At 39.4% G+C, this 19,996-nt stretch overlaps 1 protein-coding gene across 4 annotated transcripts in view; it reads right to left on the bottom strand.

The window, feature by feature from the left end:
* Nucleotides 1–945: 945 nt before the first annotated feature.
* The window catches only part of colec11 (collectin sub-family member 11), a 34,045-nt gene continuing 14,994 nt past the window's right edge, over nucleotides 946–19,996 (bottom strand). The window contains exons 3-7 of one of the 4 annotated variants that reach the window (XM_048531731.2): nucleotides 19,539–19,610; nucleotides 13,442–13,513; nucleotides 6,143–6,196; nucleotides 5,948–6,043; nucleotides 946–3,494 (exon numbers count right to left, since the gene is read on the bottom strand). In XM_048531731.2, the coding sequence (XP_048387688.2) occupies nucleotides 3,085–3,494; nucleotides 5,948–6,043; nucleotides 6,143–6,196; nucleotides 13,442–13,513; nucleotides 19,539–19,610 (704 nt within the window). In that variant the 3' untranslated portion in view covers nucleotides 946–3,084. The remainder of the gene's footprint in view (nucleotides 3,495–5,947; nucleotides 6,044–6,142; nucleotides 6,197–13,441; nucleotides 13,514–19,538; nucleotides 19,611–19,996) is intronic. The other 3 variants (XM_048531733.2, XM_048531734.2, XM_048531735.2) reach the window with 3 other exon arrangements.

The raw sequence follows: 19,996 nt of genomic DNA, 5'->3' as shown, positions 1-19,996 counted from the left end.
GGAAGTTCAGGGTCATTTTACGGACAGAACATTGTTATTCTGCAAAGCAGTCACCCAGTCTCTGTCTTGGGCCTGCTGCAGTTGTCCAGCAAAGTGAAATTCAAAATGGAAGACAGGATGTCATCTTCCACTTGGTGACCCTGCAGCCTTCAGCGGTCAGTGTCAAGTTCATTAATTTTAGGGCTTGAACACCGTCTTCCATATCCTTGCCTCAACCCCACGCATCAGGCTTCGACTCACATGAACTACTACCACAACCAACCCATTGTCACCCACTAATGGGCCCAATCAGCAGCTATTCATTCTACCAGTTTGACCATCACCCATTCCTTTGTCTGCACTACTGCACTCGTCTCTCTCTGGGCTCCATCTCTAATGATCATTTATTCCTGCTCCCTCCCTCCCACCCCATCTTCAGCATATATATCAACATTTTCCTAGCTACAATCAGTTCCGAAGAATGAAACATTAACTCTGGTTTCTATCCAAGATGCTGCCAGACCAGCTGAGTTTCTCCAGCAATTTCAATTTTTGTTTCAGATTTCCAGATTCTATATTTTTTTTTTGTTTTTTTCTTAATGAAAAGGGTTATTTTAATTCATTGCAATATTCATCACATATTTTGTTCAAATATATTCTACTTTGCACTGTTCTGTCCAGTAGCACAAGGCTAAAGGACAACCTAAATATTCAGTCTTGGCTGGATAAGATCAATGATTTTATTATGTCACGTCATCATGTTTAGTGTTGCAAAGTGGTTAATTATAATGAAAACACAATATACTATAATTATGAATTACTTTCATATTACTGTTTTTTAAGACTAGATTACCTACTATTGTTAAGAGATAGATCAAATAGTCATGTTATTTTAGGGTATATTATCTTCACCAAATCACATCAACTGAACATGGATATCAATATAAAAGTGACAACTGTGCCCTCTCATGATACTGAACATTTTTAATATCAGTTGTATCAGAAATTGGCAAAATCAGTAGAATTGATCACAATGCCATACACAATGCCAGCAGTAGATTGAGTACAGAGATGTACAGAGATGCTGGGTTCATCAACGTCTTTTAGTGTTACCAGAAACTACATGAAAAGGATAATGGATTTATAAAGTGAGCCTATGTTAATGAAACTTGGAAATCCGTAAGATATTTTGTTTACACAGAATCACAGAAATTAAAGCTAAATTTATGGTAACCAAATACATTACACAGTTCAGAAGGTACAATAAGATATTGCATAATAACAAATTCAAACCAGAGGAGACATGATTACACTTTTCATTTCCATTTAAGTGGTTACCCTGGATACTTCTGTCTATATGCGCATTGAAAAAATAGAGGTGCTGAAATCATAGGTCTCCTGCCAAGCTCAGGGGTGCTACAATTCTGCTCTTGCACTATCCTTTCCAATCTTTGATATAATCTTAATCAGAGAAATATTAGACTCTGTTTGAAGCTGCCTTGTGGAGCTGCCATTTTGTACTAGGCCTAGGAAATGAGCCCACCAGAACTGTCACAACCTCTAAGCAAACTGGTGTCTACGTCACTCACCAATTGATGGAAGCATTAGTACACATACCAGAGAATTCAGATATTACCCTTGAGTAGTTAAAATTGCTGAGTCACAGTGCACAGATGGGGTAAAATAAAAATAGCTACTAGATAAGGGTGCTATACACTGGGAATACATATTGAAACTAACTGGAGATTGCGAGATATTGAGGAAACTTAAACCAATATCTTTGTCCCTCATTACAATCTCTGTTCACTTGCTCCTGACTCCATCTTTCTCCTTGGCAGCTGTCTGTTTACAACCATTGTTTCATATTCAACTCTGACTTGAGCTTCCAAACACATGCTTCTTAATCACTAGGACCACCTATTTCCAACTCAATAATATTTTCAAGTTCAGCCTATTTCAGGTCATTTACTGCTAAACCATCATTCAGATGCCTTAGTTACCTCTAAACACGACTTTTACAATACAGTTCTGACTAACATTCCCACATTCTACCCTTTATAAGTTAGAACTCAATCAAAATTCTGCTGGCCCTGTTCCAGACCAAGCCCTGTTCAGCCCTGAACCCTGCACTTCTACTTGTTTAAAATTGCTCTGATTGTATATTTGTCATCATTGTCCTTTTCAAATTCTTTCATAATCTAACCCTTTGCTTTCTCTGTAATCTCCTCCAGCTTCACAACCTTCTAAGATATCTGTTCTCTTCGAGTTCAAACCTCTTGAGTTTCCCTGTTTGTACTGCTGCAGCGGTACAATCCCAATGGGTGAAAGTTTCCTGACAACAGATAGGGAACCAAAGTCCTCAGTCATTGTCACAGAGCTGCTTCTGGACCAGCAAATATGATGCTGAGCACAATGTCAGATACAGGCAATTCACATTTTGTGTTTCCTGACATCTCTGAAATTCTATTGCATAAAATTCTGTGATAGGAACACATTAAAATACATAGAAAATGAGGATAGCAATTTCTAACCACTCACTTCTTGCACGGAAAGGCAAGAAAAGGAATCACAATAGAGCTCACTTTAATGTTCATTTTGAGCAGGTTATGAATTGTTGAGCCGAAAACAGCAAGAAATAGTTTGTCATTTACAGCTTTGAAACAGAAATTGAAAGTTCCAACCAACAGCAAATGAGGAAGGAGAAACTTAAGTAACGAATGAGATGAGTTTGACTGGTAATTTTGTTTGTGACAGTGTAAAATACGTAATATCAGATTAATAATCCATTATACAAATCTGAGAAATTTTCATTCTCATTGACTTCATCAAGCTTCTCCCATTAAACTGTCATCCAATGTCAAATTACCTCTAGTCTTGCTCATTGAAATTATAAAGCACAAGAAAATGGCTCTGCTAAAACTCAATATATTATCCTACTTGTAAAATACGTATAAGAATGCGAGTGAAAATGAGGCTTATAAAACAAAAATTCTGGTGGTTTTAATCATTCCCCCATTGAGGTATCATAGCTTTTAAAACTAATACTGATTTCTCCATCGTGGATGTGGAATAATATAATGCTACAACATCAGGACCTGGCATGGATTAAGGAGCATCTTTATCAAATTCACAGACAAAATACATTGTAATATGACAGGTGACATCATTCCAGCCCCCAGAAGATACCATCTCTGCACAGTCTTCTTCATCGTAGGCATTGTTCGGCTCTCCAGTACGCCATTTGTTGAAGGTCTGTAGGGGTGACCCATCTGTAAAGACAAACTGGCCTTCCTCCTCCAGATCATTAACACCAATGAATACCCTGCTGAGACCTGCTTCGCTGATGTAAGAAGCAATGAGGCTATTGGTTGCTTCATCTTTAGGCATTATAAGTAGTCCTCCTCGATCACGACAATACTCATGGGCATCTGTGTACCTCTTCTCCTCCTTCACCAGTAGGTAAATCTTATTCTCTACCTCTCGTACTCCAGCAACAGCTGCAGGGGAGGGCAGTGCTGAAAAGTGAGCACTTTGATTTCTGTTATATTTAATAAGATATAAGCAGCTTTACAAAGATACATATGTCCCCCATGCAAACTATGATTTAAGCTGGTAAGGAAGGGAACAATCAAAATGAGTATATTTAATGAGTGTAAGCATGTTCTTATATAGGAAACATAAAATTCCATACTGCATAGTTTTTTTCATGGCATGTGGGCATCGCTGGCAAATTTGTTGTTCATTCTTAATTTTCCTTGAGAAGATAACGGAGGACCTACTTTCTTGATCCACCACAATCCATCTGGTGAAGGTACTCCCACAATGCTGTTGGCACCTATTTTTAGTGATCTGTTACAATTCAATGGCTTGCTCAGCTATTTCACATGGAAGTCTAACTCACATTTCTGAGAATCCGGAGTAACATATTGTCCAGACCACATAAAGACAGCACATTTAACTCCTTAAAGGACATTAGTGATCCAGATGAGTTCTTGCCACGATTGATGATATCTCACACGACACCATTACCGAGGCTAGCTCCCAATACCAGAATTTTAACAATTAATTCAATTTAGTAGTTAACTAAATTTCCGCTTGCTATGTTTCCAGCCTATTAGCCTAGGCCTCTGGATCCATTGACATTACCACTACAACACCATCATCCATTATAATCAGAGTGTGACATCTATATCCTCTTAAGTTTAGTTTATCTGGTCCAACTTATACCATTTGACCATGTTTATTGGTGAAATTGTAACTAGAGGGCAAGAAATTTGAGATTGTCACCAAAAGAAGAAAGGGAGAAATGAGAATTTTACTTTTAATTATGAACTGAGCATAATTAGGACATGGGTACCTTATGAAGTTACAGAACATATCAGGATTCTACAGTAAGTAACTCACCTCTAGACACCTGAAGATCAATCCACCATCTATAAAATACAAGTCTGACAGAGTACTCTCCACTTGCCTAGATGAGTACAACTCCAACAACACTCAAAAAGCTTAACACTATCCAGGACAAAGTGGTCCATTTGAATGGCAGCTCATCCTTTAATTCAGTCTGTTTATGACCAACACAGAGCAGACCATTGCAAGATTCACTGCAGAAATTCACCAAGGCTCTTTCTACAGCAGACTTCAAAGCCATAACCTCTCCAACTTAGAAAGACAGTGGCATAACCTGCAAGTTTACCTCCAAGTTACACACTTTCCTGACTTGGAAGTAATTCTCTATTCCCTCAATGGGTCAAAATCTGCAACTCCCATTCTAACAGCACTGTGGCTGTACCTATCCCACTCAAACAACAGCAGTTCAAGAAGATTGCAAACCATTCTCAAGAGCCAATAAGATGAGCAACACATAATGGCATTGCCACTAACACCCACGCCCAGTGAATGAATAAAAACAGTGGGAAGAAAGTGAGTTAATATTTTCAGAATAATAAGACTAAATAAATGCCACTAAATAAATAACTCTTTCAAAGAGCAGAACGATTGTAATGGCCAAGTTGTTGGTAAAATTCATGTGGTAAAATTTTAAAACTTTATGATTGAAACCTAGAACCTCTGAACACCTCTATACTTAGTTTCATAACAAAGAGTTTTTGTCAGTTTGCACTGAAATCAGTAAAAGGTGAATAGGTTTTGTAAGTAAGTTTTATAAAGTTTAAATTGAGTTTCCTTAATTTTTATAGTGTTTTCAAAAAATATCAGACAGTAGCTGATTCAGTCCACAAATTTGACAACAACCCAGATCAAAATCGTGATTGTGCTTGTTCAAAGAGGTTCTTCAAATTAAGCTGTCTTTTGACTGTAGACACTAGCAGCTTGTTTCAAAAATTTTTACATACTAAATGAAGGCCAATTTAGAAAGGAGCTGATCAGTGCAAATGAATATAAATGATTCTTTATGGTTTTTAAGTAATTTTCAGCAAATTAAAATTGATTTTCTTTGAGATGATGGGCCTCACACTTATTGGAAGTGTTCAATTACAGCTATTTTAAAAATCAGTTTACCACTGTTAAGTACAGAACTGAATGTTTTAATGCAAGGGAAGAAAAAATAATAACATTCTGTTACACTGCTCCATTTCCTCCATTCACGGAAGATTTTGCACTTGTAATCATGCAAATGAATTTGGTGAGAACTTGACCTGTAACTTCAGAAAAACAGGAATTTTAAGCACAATTTGCACTCAGATTGTCAATTGTACCCAGAACAGAAACTCTAATAACTGTATTTAGCTCTATTTAACAATGTGCAGCATCTTATAGTGCACAATACATCAAAAGCAAATGGAATACAACCCTAAATGTACACATGTTTGTATTTAGCAATTGGTTTAGTGTGAAAGGTTAATAACTGAACCATCTTCTGTAAAAGACAAAGTAAGCATTGTCCGACAGTAAGGGGTAAAGCACTATAGGCAAAGAGGTCTACCTTGGTATAAGTGATAAAACTTACCATTTTTAATGAAATTGAGTTCATTTGTTAATTGTGTCACAAGAATGTCCATTTCTCCAATTACCTTTCTCAGTGGGCCGCACTCACAGGGTAAGCCTGAAGAGAATATACACAGGCCATTAATCACACAGATAATTAAAGAAACAGACTTGATACAAAGCAGGTGTACACCAATAGAAGCTTTGGATACTCTACCTGGATCTCCATTTTCCCCTTTTGGTCCGAGATCACCAGTGTCTCCTTTGTTTCCTGATAAGTTAAGAAAGAAGAATTTGAGTTCCTTCAGTTTCTGCTCTGAGCTAGAGTCTGTTATCCTTCTGTTTTAGCTGAACTTCTGATGTCAGAAGCACACTCACATGCATACACACTTAGCTTTGGCATAGTTTTATTGTTTTATCCAGAAAACAATTCGATTGAGGATAATCTTGACTCAGCCTTACCTTTCCTTGAGTGAAACATTGCAAGAATTCAGTTCCTAACACAACATACTCCACAACTTGGATAAATATTTCTTTATCTCAAAGCTCAAAATGTAAGGTAATGGAAAGTGAATTTGCCTCTGATAGCCCCAAAAAGGGTTGGACAGAATGCTATCCAAGGTTGAGGCTGGGATGTGTTTTGCAAAGAGCAGGCATGAAAACCTTCTTGCTGAACTTTCTGTCACAGAACTTTCATTTGTGGGGTCCAGGACTGAGTAAGGCTGGGAAGTTGAAAGAACTTGGGGAAGCATTCCAAGAGGGGTGAGGTAGAGAAGGAAGTTTCAAATTTCAAGCAGCGAAGTGACAGAGAAACGGGTGATGCAAGGGTGAAATGAGAAGGTTGAGAGAGGGGCAGAGGATAAATAAATGCTTCAAGAGGGGAGGTACAGGAGGGCTGGGGGTGAGCAGGAGTCTCCATGTCAGTGGAAGGGAGGGAGGCTGCAATGCGGGAGTGGAGAGAATGCTGCTTGGAGAGAAAAAGGAGGTTGCAAAAATACAAAAGTGCAGACAGCAAAGGGGAGATGGAAGCTGTAAAACACAGTAAACAGTTTTATTCCAGTCAACAAATGAACGAACAAACTAACTGTGAGCGAAAAATTTTAAATTACGGAAGTAATGAATTCCTTGCAAACGAATGTGAAATCCCTATCTTAAAGCCACAAATGTTACATGGGAGCATGAAAATAGGAGCAGGAGTAAGCCCTTCAAGTCTGATCAGCCATTCAATGTCATCATGACTGGTCATCCAACACAGTACACTATTCCCACTTTCCACTCATACTCTTTGAGCCTATGAGCCTTAGGAACTATATCTGATTCCTTCTTGAAAACGGTCAATGTTTTAGCCTTGATAACAAAGTGTGAAGCTGGATGAACACAGCAGGCCAAGCAGCATCCCAGGAGCACAAAAACTGACGTTTCGGGCCTTGACCCTTCATCACGAAATGTCAGTTTTTGTGCTCCTGGGGTGCTGCTTGGCCTGCTGTGTTCATCCAGCTTCACACTTTGTTATCTTGGATTCTCCAGCATCTGCAGTTCCCATTATCTCTGATCACAATGTTTTAGCCTCAGCCGCTTTATATGGCAGAGAATTCCACTGGCTCACCACTCTCTAGGTGAAGAATTTTTTCATCTCAATTCTAAATGGCACTCCCTATATTCTTAAACTGTGACCTCTGTTCTGGACTCCCTGGTCAATGGGAACATCCTTCCTGCATTTACCTTGTGCAGGCCTGTTAGAATTTTATTAGTGCATATGAGATCCCAGCCACATTTTTTTAGTGTCTAGTGAATATCATCCTAACCATTCCAGTCACTCTTCATGCATCAGTCCTGACATCCCAGAAGCCAGTTCAGGAAATACAATATATAGAAACTGATGGTTGCTGTTGTAACAAACAATGCTAAATGGCTAAATTTTAATCAGAGGTTCAAGCCTGAGGTGCAATAAAAGCAGTAGTAACTGCCTGGTTAAAAGCTATCAACTTTGTATATATGCAATGGAAATGCATGTACTGTTACCTCACCAGTCTTTGGTAGGTGTGATGACTGTTGGTGTGTAGAAGTGTGTGAGAGTTATTTTGAAAAAACCTTTTTTATTATTAACTTATGCCTGTTGCCTTGTGCCAGTTTAAATAAAGTCATGTCTAAGAAATTCGCATTTTCTTTGTGTGTTGTGGCTTTAAGTTAAACAGAGGATTGATGATTTTTGGTGGTGTGAGTCCAAATACTTATCTTTTGACATTCAACAGATAATGTTATTATGAGATTGTATCAGCCACTGTAACAGTTAGTGAGAATGAAAAGGTAGCCTCCGAAAACCAAAAAGAGCCCAAGAAAATTAAAAAAAATTAGCTCCTGACGAAATCTCAAGATGAGGTCTCCAAAATAATTAATAAGTGAAATTAACAAGAAATAACAAGCGAATCTTATTTAATGCCTTCCATTTAATGTAATTAAACAAAACTGATTCATAATTAACACAAAATGAAGTTACCATAATATGCCATCTGTGGTCTAATCATAATAAACATGGAAACTAGGTACAGCATTAGGCCATTGGGTCCTTTGAGCTTGATCTACTATTCAACATGATCGTGGCCAATCCTCTGTCCCAATTGCATATTCCCTATTTCTTTCCAAAGCCCTTGATGCCATTATTGCCCAAAAGTTTATCAAATTTTTTCTTGAATGTGCTCAGTAACCCGGTCTCCACAGCCTTACGTGGTAGCAAATTCCACACGCTGAACATGTTCCAAAGAAATGTTTCCTCATCTCAGTCCTAAACAGCCTACCTCAAATCCTGACGTTGAGACATCTGAATAGAGACCATCAACCAGCGGAAAAATCCTTCCGCATCGAGCCTGTCCAGCCATTTTGGAATTTTATACGTTTCAATCACACCCCCTCATTGTTCTCAACTCTAGTTTGAATGTAACTGATGATATAATTGAAAATATTTGTAGTATTTAAAATCTTATTTTTGTATGTTCCTGCAACCGACAAAACATTATTTCCTGTAGTCATATTTTACTATCAATTACCTTGTTCAGACTTATAATGGAAACAGCTCTGTAATCTCAAGTTTAAACAGTAGTAGCATACTGAATATTGAGTTTTAAATTTTCTGGTTCCTCAACCTGTATTATAGAGAAATTGATCAGCTCCAAACAAGTCTACTTCTCTGCTTTTAATTGCTCTTGGTTTTGCTCTTTAACTGTTAATACTTACATAAAATCAAAGTATTACATAAAATCAAATTTAGGGCAGCACGGTGGCTCAGTGGTTAGCACTGCAGATTCACAGCACCAGGGACCTGGGTTCGTTTCCAGCCTTGGGTGGCTGTCTGTGTGGAGTTTGCACATTCGCCCTGTGTCTGCGTGGGTTTCCTCCAGGTGCTTCGGTTTCCTCCCACAGTCCAAAGATGTGCAGGCTAGGTGGATCGGCCATGCTAAATTGCCCGCAATGTTCAGGCATGCGTGGGTTAGAGGGAGATGGGTCTGGGTGGGATGTTTCAAGGGCTGGAGTGGACTTGTTGGGCCAAAGGTCTTGTTTCCACACTGTAGGTAATCTAATCTAAAAAAAGGCTAAATACTTTAAGTTGGAGACTGAATTATGTCCATCTGTTCATTTAATTATCTTCTCCCCTTTGATTCTGCATCATCTGACGATATCATAAGGTCTCGATTCCCATTCCACAAATACAAAAAGATCAAATAATATCAATAATTACAATAGTGAGGCTTTAAGCCTAAGAACTTGTAATCCTGGCAGGAAGCCTCCCACCTAAACAACAGCAAATGAAAATTCTAATGCATATTAACTGTGGATTTCTGACTAAATTGGCTGATAATCATGCCCCACGTACAACACATTTACCCAATATGCCTTTACTTTTAGATAGCTCAAAATATACAGCATGCTGACAATAGATGAAATGTCTAATTACTTTTATTCTTCCTGGAAGGGAATGTTATATGCCAAGGGTAAATATTAAATAATGTGGCTTGAAATATTGCGTGGAGTTTCTGAATAAACATGTCAAATTTTGGGAAATTTCTGATATGTGACCCCTATGCATTTGCCTCTTTGTAAAAGAAACAGACTTTTTACATTACACGTTTTATTTAAATGTGACATCCAGGTCAGCAGCAAAAAAAAAATCCTCAATCAAAAGATTGTCAAATACTGTCCGTACAATGGCACAATTGATAGCTGAACTGCTCAATTTGGAATCGAACATAGAACAGTAAAGCTCAGTAACAGACCCTTGACTTATCACATCTATGCTGACCATTATTCCATTCTACCTGCACATAGTCAGTGTTACTATACTCCCTGCCTGATCATGCCTCTATCTAAATGCCTTTCTAACATTGCTATGATCTCTTCCTCTACCAGCTCTCCTGGCAGCATGTTCCTGGTATCCATCTCCCTCTGTGTAAAACTTTGCCTTACACATCTCCTTTAAACTTTTCACCTCTCACCTTAAAACTATGGTCTCGATTATCTGACATTTCTGCATTGGGAAAACGCCTCTTCCACGCCTTTCATAATTTATATATCAAGTCACCCCCTCCCCCCAAGCCTCTAGTAAAAACAATCCATATTTGTCCAAACTCTCCTTGTAGCCACTATGCTCCAATCCAGGCATCATCCTGGTAAACCTCTATGAAGCCATCCAAAACACGAAGGCTCATGATCTATTTTGAGTATAACCTTGGCTGGGATAATAGTAACAACATTACTATTGGGTCAACTTTATTTACAGAGATGGTGGGAAAATCAGCATGGATATGCTACTCAGTAACCCTTAGTGGGAGTGAGTTTTTTTCTTTATATATATTAGTGAGACTGAGATGGGCTTGACTCTTGTATCACAAAATGCTTGCATATGTTCAATATCCAGGTTCATAAATCATCAATGGGAAATTGAGTGAGAGAGCAGAGAACTGCCAATCTCTACAAAATGATACTGTCTTATGAAGGGGTGGGGGGTGTGGGGTTAACAGAGAAAAAACATTTAGGTGGTGAGAAATGACAATCAGGCCTAATTCTAATAAAAAAAAGACTCTTGTTGACTTACATGTAGACAATGCCAATAATTAATAAACCAGAGTAATAGATATTGTGTAAGTAGTAACATTTGTACCTGTATGGAAATAAATTATTATGTAAATGATGACACTGGATTTCAGGAACTTAAACCTACTGTAATGTCCCAAGAAGGGAGTATTCTTTCTCCCAACACTGCTACTCTGCCACTTCCCTTGTCCTTAGTACCAGAGCAGCCTGCTTTTGCCCATGCAGAGATGGCATAGTTGACAGTAAGGCCTTGTAGGCCTAAAGCTGCTCAATTCTCCAAAGCAATATTAAGTCTTTTCTAGTAAAGCTCTGCAGCCTTCCATTAGCAATGTAACACTGTATAGAAGTTCTAGGATAGGCAAAGATACATGTAAGACAAGCACAAAGAGAATACAGCAGGGTGGCTGGCAAACCCGTTTGTGCAGCACTCATGCTTACACTTATATTGGCTTGGAAGGTTTCTGTTTTGGTAGCTTTCATTTTTGCACTATGGCAAAGGGTACACTTCCAGCATTAGGAACAGAGTTAATGGACTGTTGGTGAATGGGAGTTTGGATGCGAATGCTGAAGTGGTACTCAGATGAAATCATTATAGATCGCCCACCCTGAGAAAGGCTGTCTCGGCTACCATCTCTCTTTTTCTTCCTCTACCTCTTACTACTCCCATTCCTCCTCATTAAACACTGCTCTTCAGTTGTTATCACCTATAGCTGAAGGCAAGTGCTGCCCTCACATATATGTAAGATTGCACATGCTGTGCTGAGTAATGTAAGGCTGCTACTGTTTGGTCAATGTTTCATAACACCAACAGGCTGCTATTCATACAGCACCACGATTTTTGTTGAATGCGTATTATACACGAGTTAATGTACTGGACTCATCAGCCATGTTGTCAGCCGACAGCCCTTATCAGCCACAAGCCACTCTTTCTTTTGCCACACTGGCAAAAGTGCTGCTGGCACAGAGAACTAACATAGAATTAAGTTGTCACAACAGTTTCGAGGATCTCAATCACTGGCCTTCTTACTTTGCTGCCTATGGTCAAACACGCACCAAGTTGAATACTTAGAGAGTGTAAATCCTTTCAATTCCATTAAAGGGCAGAGTTAGTACAGGATACTTGGGCAGCACATTGGCTCAGTGATTAGCACCCTACCTCACAGCACCAGGAACTTGGGTTTGATTCGAACCTCTGGTGACAGTCCATGTGGAGTGTGCACATTCACCTCTTGTCTGCGTGGGTTCCCTCCAGGTGATTCAGTTTCCCCCCACAGTCCAAAGATGTGCATGTTAGGTGGATTAGCCATGGGAAATGCAAGGCTATATGATTAGGGTAGGCAGTGTATCTGGGTGGGATGCTCTTCGTAGGGTTGGTGAGGACTCAATAGGCTGAATGGCCTGCCCCCACATTGTAGAGATTCTGTGATTCTAAAGCTTGCAGCTTGCTCTTCTCCAAGGGAATGCCCTCAAGTGCAGTCACATTTTGGAGCAATTCTCTTGTGCAAAAGCTGGGATATCCCCAAAAAGCACAGACCTTCTGAACAGGTTGATTAGAAAATATCTAAACAAGAACTTGAAAAACTTCTCAAACCAAAGTATTAGGAACAAATTAATCACAAAGGAGCTGAGCTTTTTTAAAACAGCACTAGCGGGTTTGGGGGTCTTCCTGCTCCTGATGACATGCTTAGCTACAGAATCCCGACTGTGTGAAAACAGGCCATTCAGCCCAACAAGTCCACACAGACCCTTAGAACATCCCACCCTGACCCATCCCCCTAACCTAAATATCTCTGAAAAGTGTGAGCAATTTAGCATGGCCAATCCACCTAGCCTGCACATCTTTGGACTGTGGAAGGAAACTGAAGCACCCTGAGGAAATCCATGCAAGACACGGGGAGAATGTGCAAACTCCACACAGACACACACCCTAGAGTGGAATTGAACCCGGGTCCGTGTGAGACAGCAGTGCTAACCACTGAGCCACTGTGCCACCGTAATGTTGATAGGGGGTTTAGATGTAGCTCCAAAATGGTATATTAGTCTTCTAAACTAATTCATGAATGACCAGCTTGCCTGCATACTTCCGACCACCATCCACCTTGTATGTGATAACACCCTCACCAATATGAATTTCAACATGATACACCCATTTTCTGGGTATTTATGGGCATGATTATGGGCATACTTTATGTTCATCTCCTGAGTATTACATGTCGCCTTAGACCTCCAAAATAATTTTGCAGCTCATACATCTCACAAACATATGCACAAGTATAAGTTATCCGAATTTGATAGAAGTATAACAACAATTAATGAAGGAAAGCATGAGACATTGCTACATAAGAGAAAATTATGTTTGACACGAAAAATCAAGAAGTTCGAATCACAAATAAATTTGTTTTACAAACAGCAGACAAAATTATTAAAATACCTTTTAACCCAGCTGGGCCTACTTTGCCAGGGTGACCCATTGCACCTTTTTGGCCTTTTTCCCCAGTAGGTCCTGCAAAAGCAAGTTGTAGATGTTTCAGTAAAACATTTCCAACTATTTTATTTCTCATTGACTCCACAAATCAACTGCATCACTCCCAAAGAATTTCAGAATCTTCAATTATTATTGTGGCATTTGTTTTGTGATTTTGAAGTCCATAGGCATAAAGGAAGACACCTGCGAAAGTCCAGGCAGCAAACTTTAATTTTAACTTTGTCTATTTAAATTTACCGGCCTCACATGATCTTTATCAAACACTCATGTAAGGAGGTTAACCTAGACAGGTGATTCACCAAATCAATAAAGACAAGTCACAAAAGCAGAAATGGAGTTAACCAGATATTGTGGAGATGAAGACACACAAACATGCAAACAAAGAACAAGAGCAGGCCGATCGGCCCTTCTAGCGTGCTTCACCATTCAACAAGAGCAAGGTTGATCTTATTTTAACCTCAGCTCTACATTCCTGCATACCCTCAATAATCTTTCTTCCTCTCTGTAGTCAAGAAGGTATCCATCTCTAGCTTCAAAAATATTTAAAGATTCTTTGTCCATTGCCTTTTGAGGAAGGAAATTCCAAAGATTCACAATCCTCTGAGAGAAAAACAAAGAATCCAGATTAATTTGTGAAGAATTAGCAGCAGTTGATATTTTGGCAATGAGTCCACCTAAAGCAAATCTTTAGGCTTGTGACATTCTTTAAATAAAGAAACAACATTTAACAGTGCTAGAGAAGTTGTATTTTTATTTCCCACCTTTGGGGACCCTAGAGACATTGCTGCATTTTCCTCAAAATTCTGTGGTCTAGTGAAGAGGATCTTCCCACAATAAAATTAGATGGAGTAGAATTCCACAATATTGGCCCTACAACAAATGAAGTATTGGGGATACTTGCCCAAGTCAGAATGTAATGTGAATTAGAAGAGGTTGGAGCTGATTGTATCAGCGTTGGATAAGGTGGTCTAACTTTTCTGTTTTAAGCTATAGTTGTAGAACACTAAACATAATTAATAAAGATATTATAATGTATACAGTGTTTTAAAGTGGGAGTGATTTAATCATCAGTCCAGTGGCAGATCACAACACTTCTGTGAAAAAGTAGCAAAAGCTGAGGTTTGAACTTTTGTTCGAAAACTTTGGAGGTCCTCACAGATTTACACAGAAATATTTCAAAAATTGACATTTGATCTACAAATACAACTAAGTATAAACACATGGTATAACCAGCTAGTCATTGAATTCATTCTCTGGCTGAACTACATTAGTGTGTGACCTCCTGTCCTTTAAGTTAAACAAAAAGGCCTGACCACTTACAAGCAGTGATTATGAAAACAAACCATGTTGTAGTTGGTGAGCTAATGACAGCTTGAAGATTCATTTATGTCCACATGACATGCAATCGCAGTTAGGTACTACTTGGGTGGTACAAACACAAAACACTCAGCATGTGGGAAATTGTCTGTTTCCAAAATTCAGAAGATCATAATAATTTTCACGTTTATCACGTTACAGCTGAAATTTAGTATCCCAACCTACGAAGTGAACATGGAGAATTAATATTTGTTTGGTAAATAGACAGTGTGCTCTACATTTCAATCTTAACCTAAATTTATTTTACTTATTAACACAATAACCACAGAAAGGATGTCATTTTCAATTTGGCCTTCTGTAGGGACTAGAAAATAAAGAATTGGTAAGATAATTATTTCTAAGCCTATGGAAACGTGGCACAGGAGATTCACAAGAATACCTCCGTGATAAACGAGTATTATAATTAATCATAACAATTGTTGCAATGATAGAATCCTGGGTGAATTTCTTTCCACTATCTATAGAAGCTTAAGATTAAAAGTAAGCTATTCACCAGCAGAAGCCTACTCTGCTATTCAATCAAATAGAATCTGACCTGCACGTAAACAAAATTCATCTACCATAGCTTCATAATCCCTTGATATTGTTCATTACCCATCAAAAAGTTATCAATTCCAGGCTTAAAAGCATCAGCAACGCTAACACCCATAGGCCACCACATTTGATAACATCAAAATATGAGTACTGTGACCAGAATGCACATTCATTGCTTTTGATGGATGCTTCAAGCAAGATTTGGGCTGTCTGCCCATTTTAATGATTAGAGAGTGCATTACTGAGTGGGTGCACACTCAAACATACAGTACAAAGTTGTGAGAGATAGGAGTGAAGGGTAGAGTTTATTTTTTAAAGGAGAGAAACATTTTAGCCTCGTCATGATAAAATTGAGATTTCATTTTTAATTATTTCAAAAACCATGCGCATCATTGGCAAAACAAACATTAGTTACACACCTCTAATTTCCTAAGTGTAATAGTAAGCTGCCTTGTTGAACTGCTATAATCCATCTAGTGTACTCCTACAAGTGAAGTTCCAGGATTTTGATCTGAAAGCATTGAAGGAATGACAATATAGATCCAAATTAGTTCAGGATAGTGTGAGGCTTGTGGGGGGGCGGGGGCGCGGGGCGGTGCGGTATCTTGCATATGTTAGGGCTTCCCATGCATCTACTGATCTTGGCCTACCAATTGAATGAGGCCACAGGTTGGGAAGCAACTGTCAAAGCGACCTTGATAAGGATGTTGATAATAGGACAATGTCAAGCCTAGGCCCGAAACGTCAGCTTTTGTGCTCCTAAGATGCTGCTTGGCCTGTTGTGTTCATCCAGCTCCACATTTTGTTATCTCGAATGTCAAGGGTAGATGGTTAGATTCTGCTTTGCTAGTTGGACATGCTAGTTGCCTGGACTTGTGTGGCTCAAATGTCACCTGGAATTTGTCAGCACAGACATGAAAGTTGTCCTGGTCTTGCTGCATCCGCATGTGGGCTGTTACAGCATCAGCAGAGGTGCAAATGGTATTGAATGCTACTGCTTGGTTACACTTGCCACCAACTTAGACCTGGAAGCTCTGACTGCTGATTAGCTTAAGAATTGATAAGCGTAAGAATTTTTCTACACATTGAAAACTTCAGTAACTGGCATTTGAACCAGAAGGAGGTTGCTATATTGCAATGAGAAGACTATGAATACAGCCGTTATTCCTGGAGCTCTGCCTCAACATTAATAATTGGCCAAGGGCCTGTTCAAAGCAGCTTCCTCCTTTCCTGAAGCCCTCCTATTTCAGAAAGAGCCATCCATTTACAGATAAGCTAATTAGTTACCTTGTAGACATTAGAAGCTTAAGGGGATGATAAACTGGTTTTCCTCATTTTAGGGTGGCAATGATTTTGCAACAGCACCAAACCTCTTTGATTATTGTAGTGTGAAGGATGCTGGACATGAACCATATTCTTTCCTGTAGCCACACAACCCGTTTTCTGTTGGTGAATAATTAATGAGGGTCTTCCTGTGTGTGCTACTTTACCAAGAGCTTTTCAGTTAATCACATCAAAAAAAAACCAAATGAATGCACATGCTCCTTGGGTCTGCAAATTGTGAAAACACCAATCATTCAACAATGATATGCCTGAGGCTGTGGCCAGGGGCGCAGCTGAAAACATTGAAAGCTGTCATTCCTAATTTTTCCTACATTCCACTTCCACCTCATAGCTTCTCTCATGATCTACAAACTGCAAATTTTGCTTCCCCAACCCATCCAACCACTGCCCCCACTCATATGCCCCCAATCAGCAAACCCCCACCGCACCAACAACCCCTCCACACACACACACACACACACCACTTTAACACAATCCTATACTTCTCCCTTCAGGTAGGGTAGGATTGCCCTGATGGCGATTGATTTCCCAGAACCAGGAGTCACAGTCCAAAGATGCAGGGTAAACCATTTCAGACTGGAATGAGGAGAAAGTTCTTCACCCAGGGAGTGATTAACCTGTAGAATTCGCTACCACTGAAAGCAATAAAGGCCAAAATATTGCGTGATTTAAGAGGGAGTTGGATATAGCACTGGACAGCTGGGTAAACTGGAAAATGTACAAAAATGACATACGAGGATGTTGCTGAGACTGGAAGGTTTGAATTATAAGGAGAGGCTCGATAGGCTGGGACTCCTTTCCTTGGAGCAGAGGAGGCTGAGAGGTAACCTTATAGAGGTTTATAAATTCATGAGGGGCATAGATAGGGTGAATAACAATGGTCCAGGGAGCCCAAAACTAGACAGTATAAGTTTAAAGTTAAAAGGGAAAGATTTAAAAGGCATTTGGATAGATACATGGATAGGAACGGTTCAGAGGGATATGGGGCAAACAGAGGCAAATGTAAGAAGTTGTCCAGTTTAAGAAACCTGATTGGCGTGGATGAGTTGGACCAAAGGGGCTGTTACCATGCTGTATGATTCTATGACTTAGGACTAAAGGGATAAAAGGCAATGAGGGGAAAGCAGGAACAGGTTATTGACCTGGATGTTCAGCCAGCTGGATGAGCAGGCTCAATGTGTTGAATAGCCCGCTCCTACTCCTATTTCCTATGTTCCTGTGAGTTAGGCATTGAGCTACTTACTGCAAGGCTCCTAGCCTCTGACCTGCTCTTGTAGCCACCGTACTTATATGGCTAGACCAGTTCAGGTTCTGGTCAAATGTAACACCAGGACAGTACTGCCAATGAATGTCAAGGGGTGATGGTTAAATATTCTCTTGTGGAATTGGTCATTGCACAGGCCTTGCTGCATTTAGGCATTGACTGCTTGGAATCACAAATGGTGCTGTATATTGCGCTAAATATAAAATAATTTGAAGGATAGGTTTGAGGAAAAATCTAAACATGGTGAGACATCAGACATGAATGGCCTGTATTCAATGCAGAAAGCAGCACAGGTAGTAGGCAACAGAGCATCTTGGCCATGATGCTCAACCTGCACAGCAAAGAAGGGATCCAAGAATGATGATGCAACAAGTGTTGGCTGACACTTTAGTTTCTATTGAGCATAAGCCACCTGACATCCAAGCATTGTCCTGTAAGCCAAAGTTGTGCAAATTCAGCATTCAACAGGACAGGCAAGGTGTCAAAGCATTCCAGTAAACTGTCCTCCAAGCTGGTATTTTTTTGAAGCCGGGACTTGTAGACCTGTCCAGAAGTCACCCCATCCGTTTGGTGCAAACATACCTTCATTTGTTTTAATATAAAGAAACCCTCCATCAAGTTAACTGATCACACAACTAACACCAATTCACCAAAACAAATGGTAAAAAGTAGTGAGGGGACTAAATCAAAATGGTGTCGGTGGGGGAGATGATCGCTGCTGGCCGTATTGATGGCTTGAACGTAGCTCATTATCTTTTCCTAACACTGAGTGTGGTCCTGCTTTTCTATGGATAGAGGGTACTTCTCCTCCTATTTGTTTCCTTCACAAAGCCTTCAGTGAAGAGTTTGAAAACATCAGAATCTGCTCTCTGAGATAACAAGGTTCTTCAGCATCTGCAGTTCCTACTATCTCAGAATTTGCTCTCTCACATGTCGTGCCATTGTTTAATGTGTTCCAGGACGCAGTCACATCCTGCATCATTCCCAACACTTGCTGCACCACAATGCATTTCCCTTTTAAGATTTGCAGGTTGGCCCTAAGTGATATTAGTTGCTCACCATCAATAGCAGTGAGCACTTCCAGCGAAATGTTTGACATTATTGATATAAATGAGCAGGCATGACGAAGGTAGTATGCCGCCTGCGTGATAATCAACAGTTGCAGGTTTAAATGTGAATCGTAATGCCACAGACGCTTTTTTTTATAAAGAAGCTATCAAATTTAAGTCCCATGAAATTTTGCACTTTGCCCATAATACATTTGCTGAATTCGAAAGTAGCAAAATGGATACACTGGAGATGAAAAATTAACACATGAAAGGCTGAACTAATGCCAAAATTCAAAGCCTCTTTATTGCCAGAACCTGACCAGACTGGTGAAACAAATGGAAAGAGCAATAATCCAATTAAACTTTCTACAGCATGTCATAAACATTAGCATCTAATGTTACAATTTTGTGTGTTGTTTAGTAATAGACACATGAGTCTCTTTTCAATGTAGAATTTACATTTGTAGAAAATCACCTGGTTGTCCAACTGGGCCAACTTTTCCTAGCCTTCCAGGCTCTCCCTTCTCCCCCTTTTCCCCAGGCTCACCTGTAACACAATACAAGAACGCAGCATCATACTCATTGGCAAAACAGCTATACAGAAATAATGCATATGTATGTATAAATGGATTTGTTCATATTCACTGAGTCAGCATGATCAAACATCACATTGTTAGCAATCTCAGTCTGACAGGTCAGAAATTTGCCAGTATTCAAATTCACTTTAGTATACCCCCAATTATTCTCAATTATTTCCCACACAGGAGTGCAATTTGTTACCTGTGAGAGACAATGCAATTACTTAAATTGGCAATGTACATCACATATAATTAGAACACTGGAATATTAACTGCATTGGTAGTATATTTACAGTATTCACTATCATTTATCGAAAATGTACTCTGCTACCTGTACATTGCAGAGTAATTATCA

This window comes from Stegostoma tigrinum, chromosome 4 (assembly GCF_030684315.1).
Source record: "Stegostoma tigrinum isolate sSteTig4 chromosome 4, sSteTig4.hap1, whole genome shotgun sequence".
NCBI lineage: Eukaryota > Metazoa > Chordata > Chondrichthyes > Orectolobiformes > Stegostomatidae > Stegostoma > Stegostoma tigrinum.
This window is presented reverse-complemented; position numbering and strand designations above follow the sequence as displayed.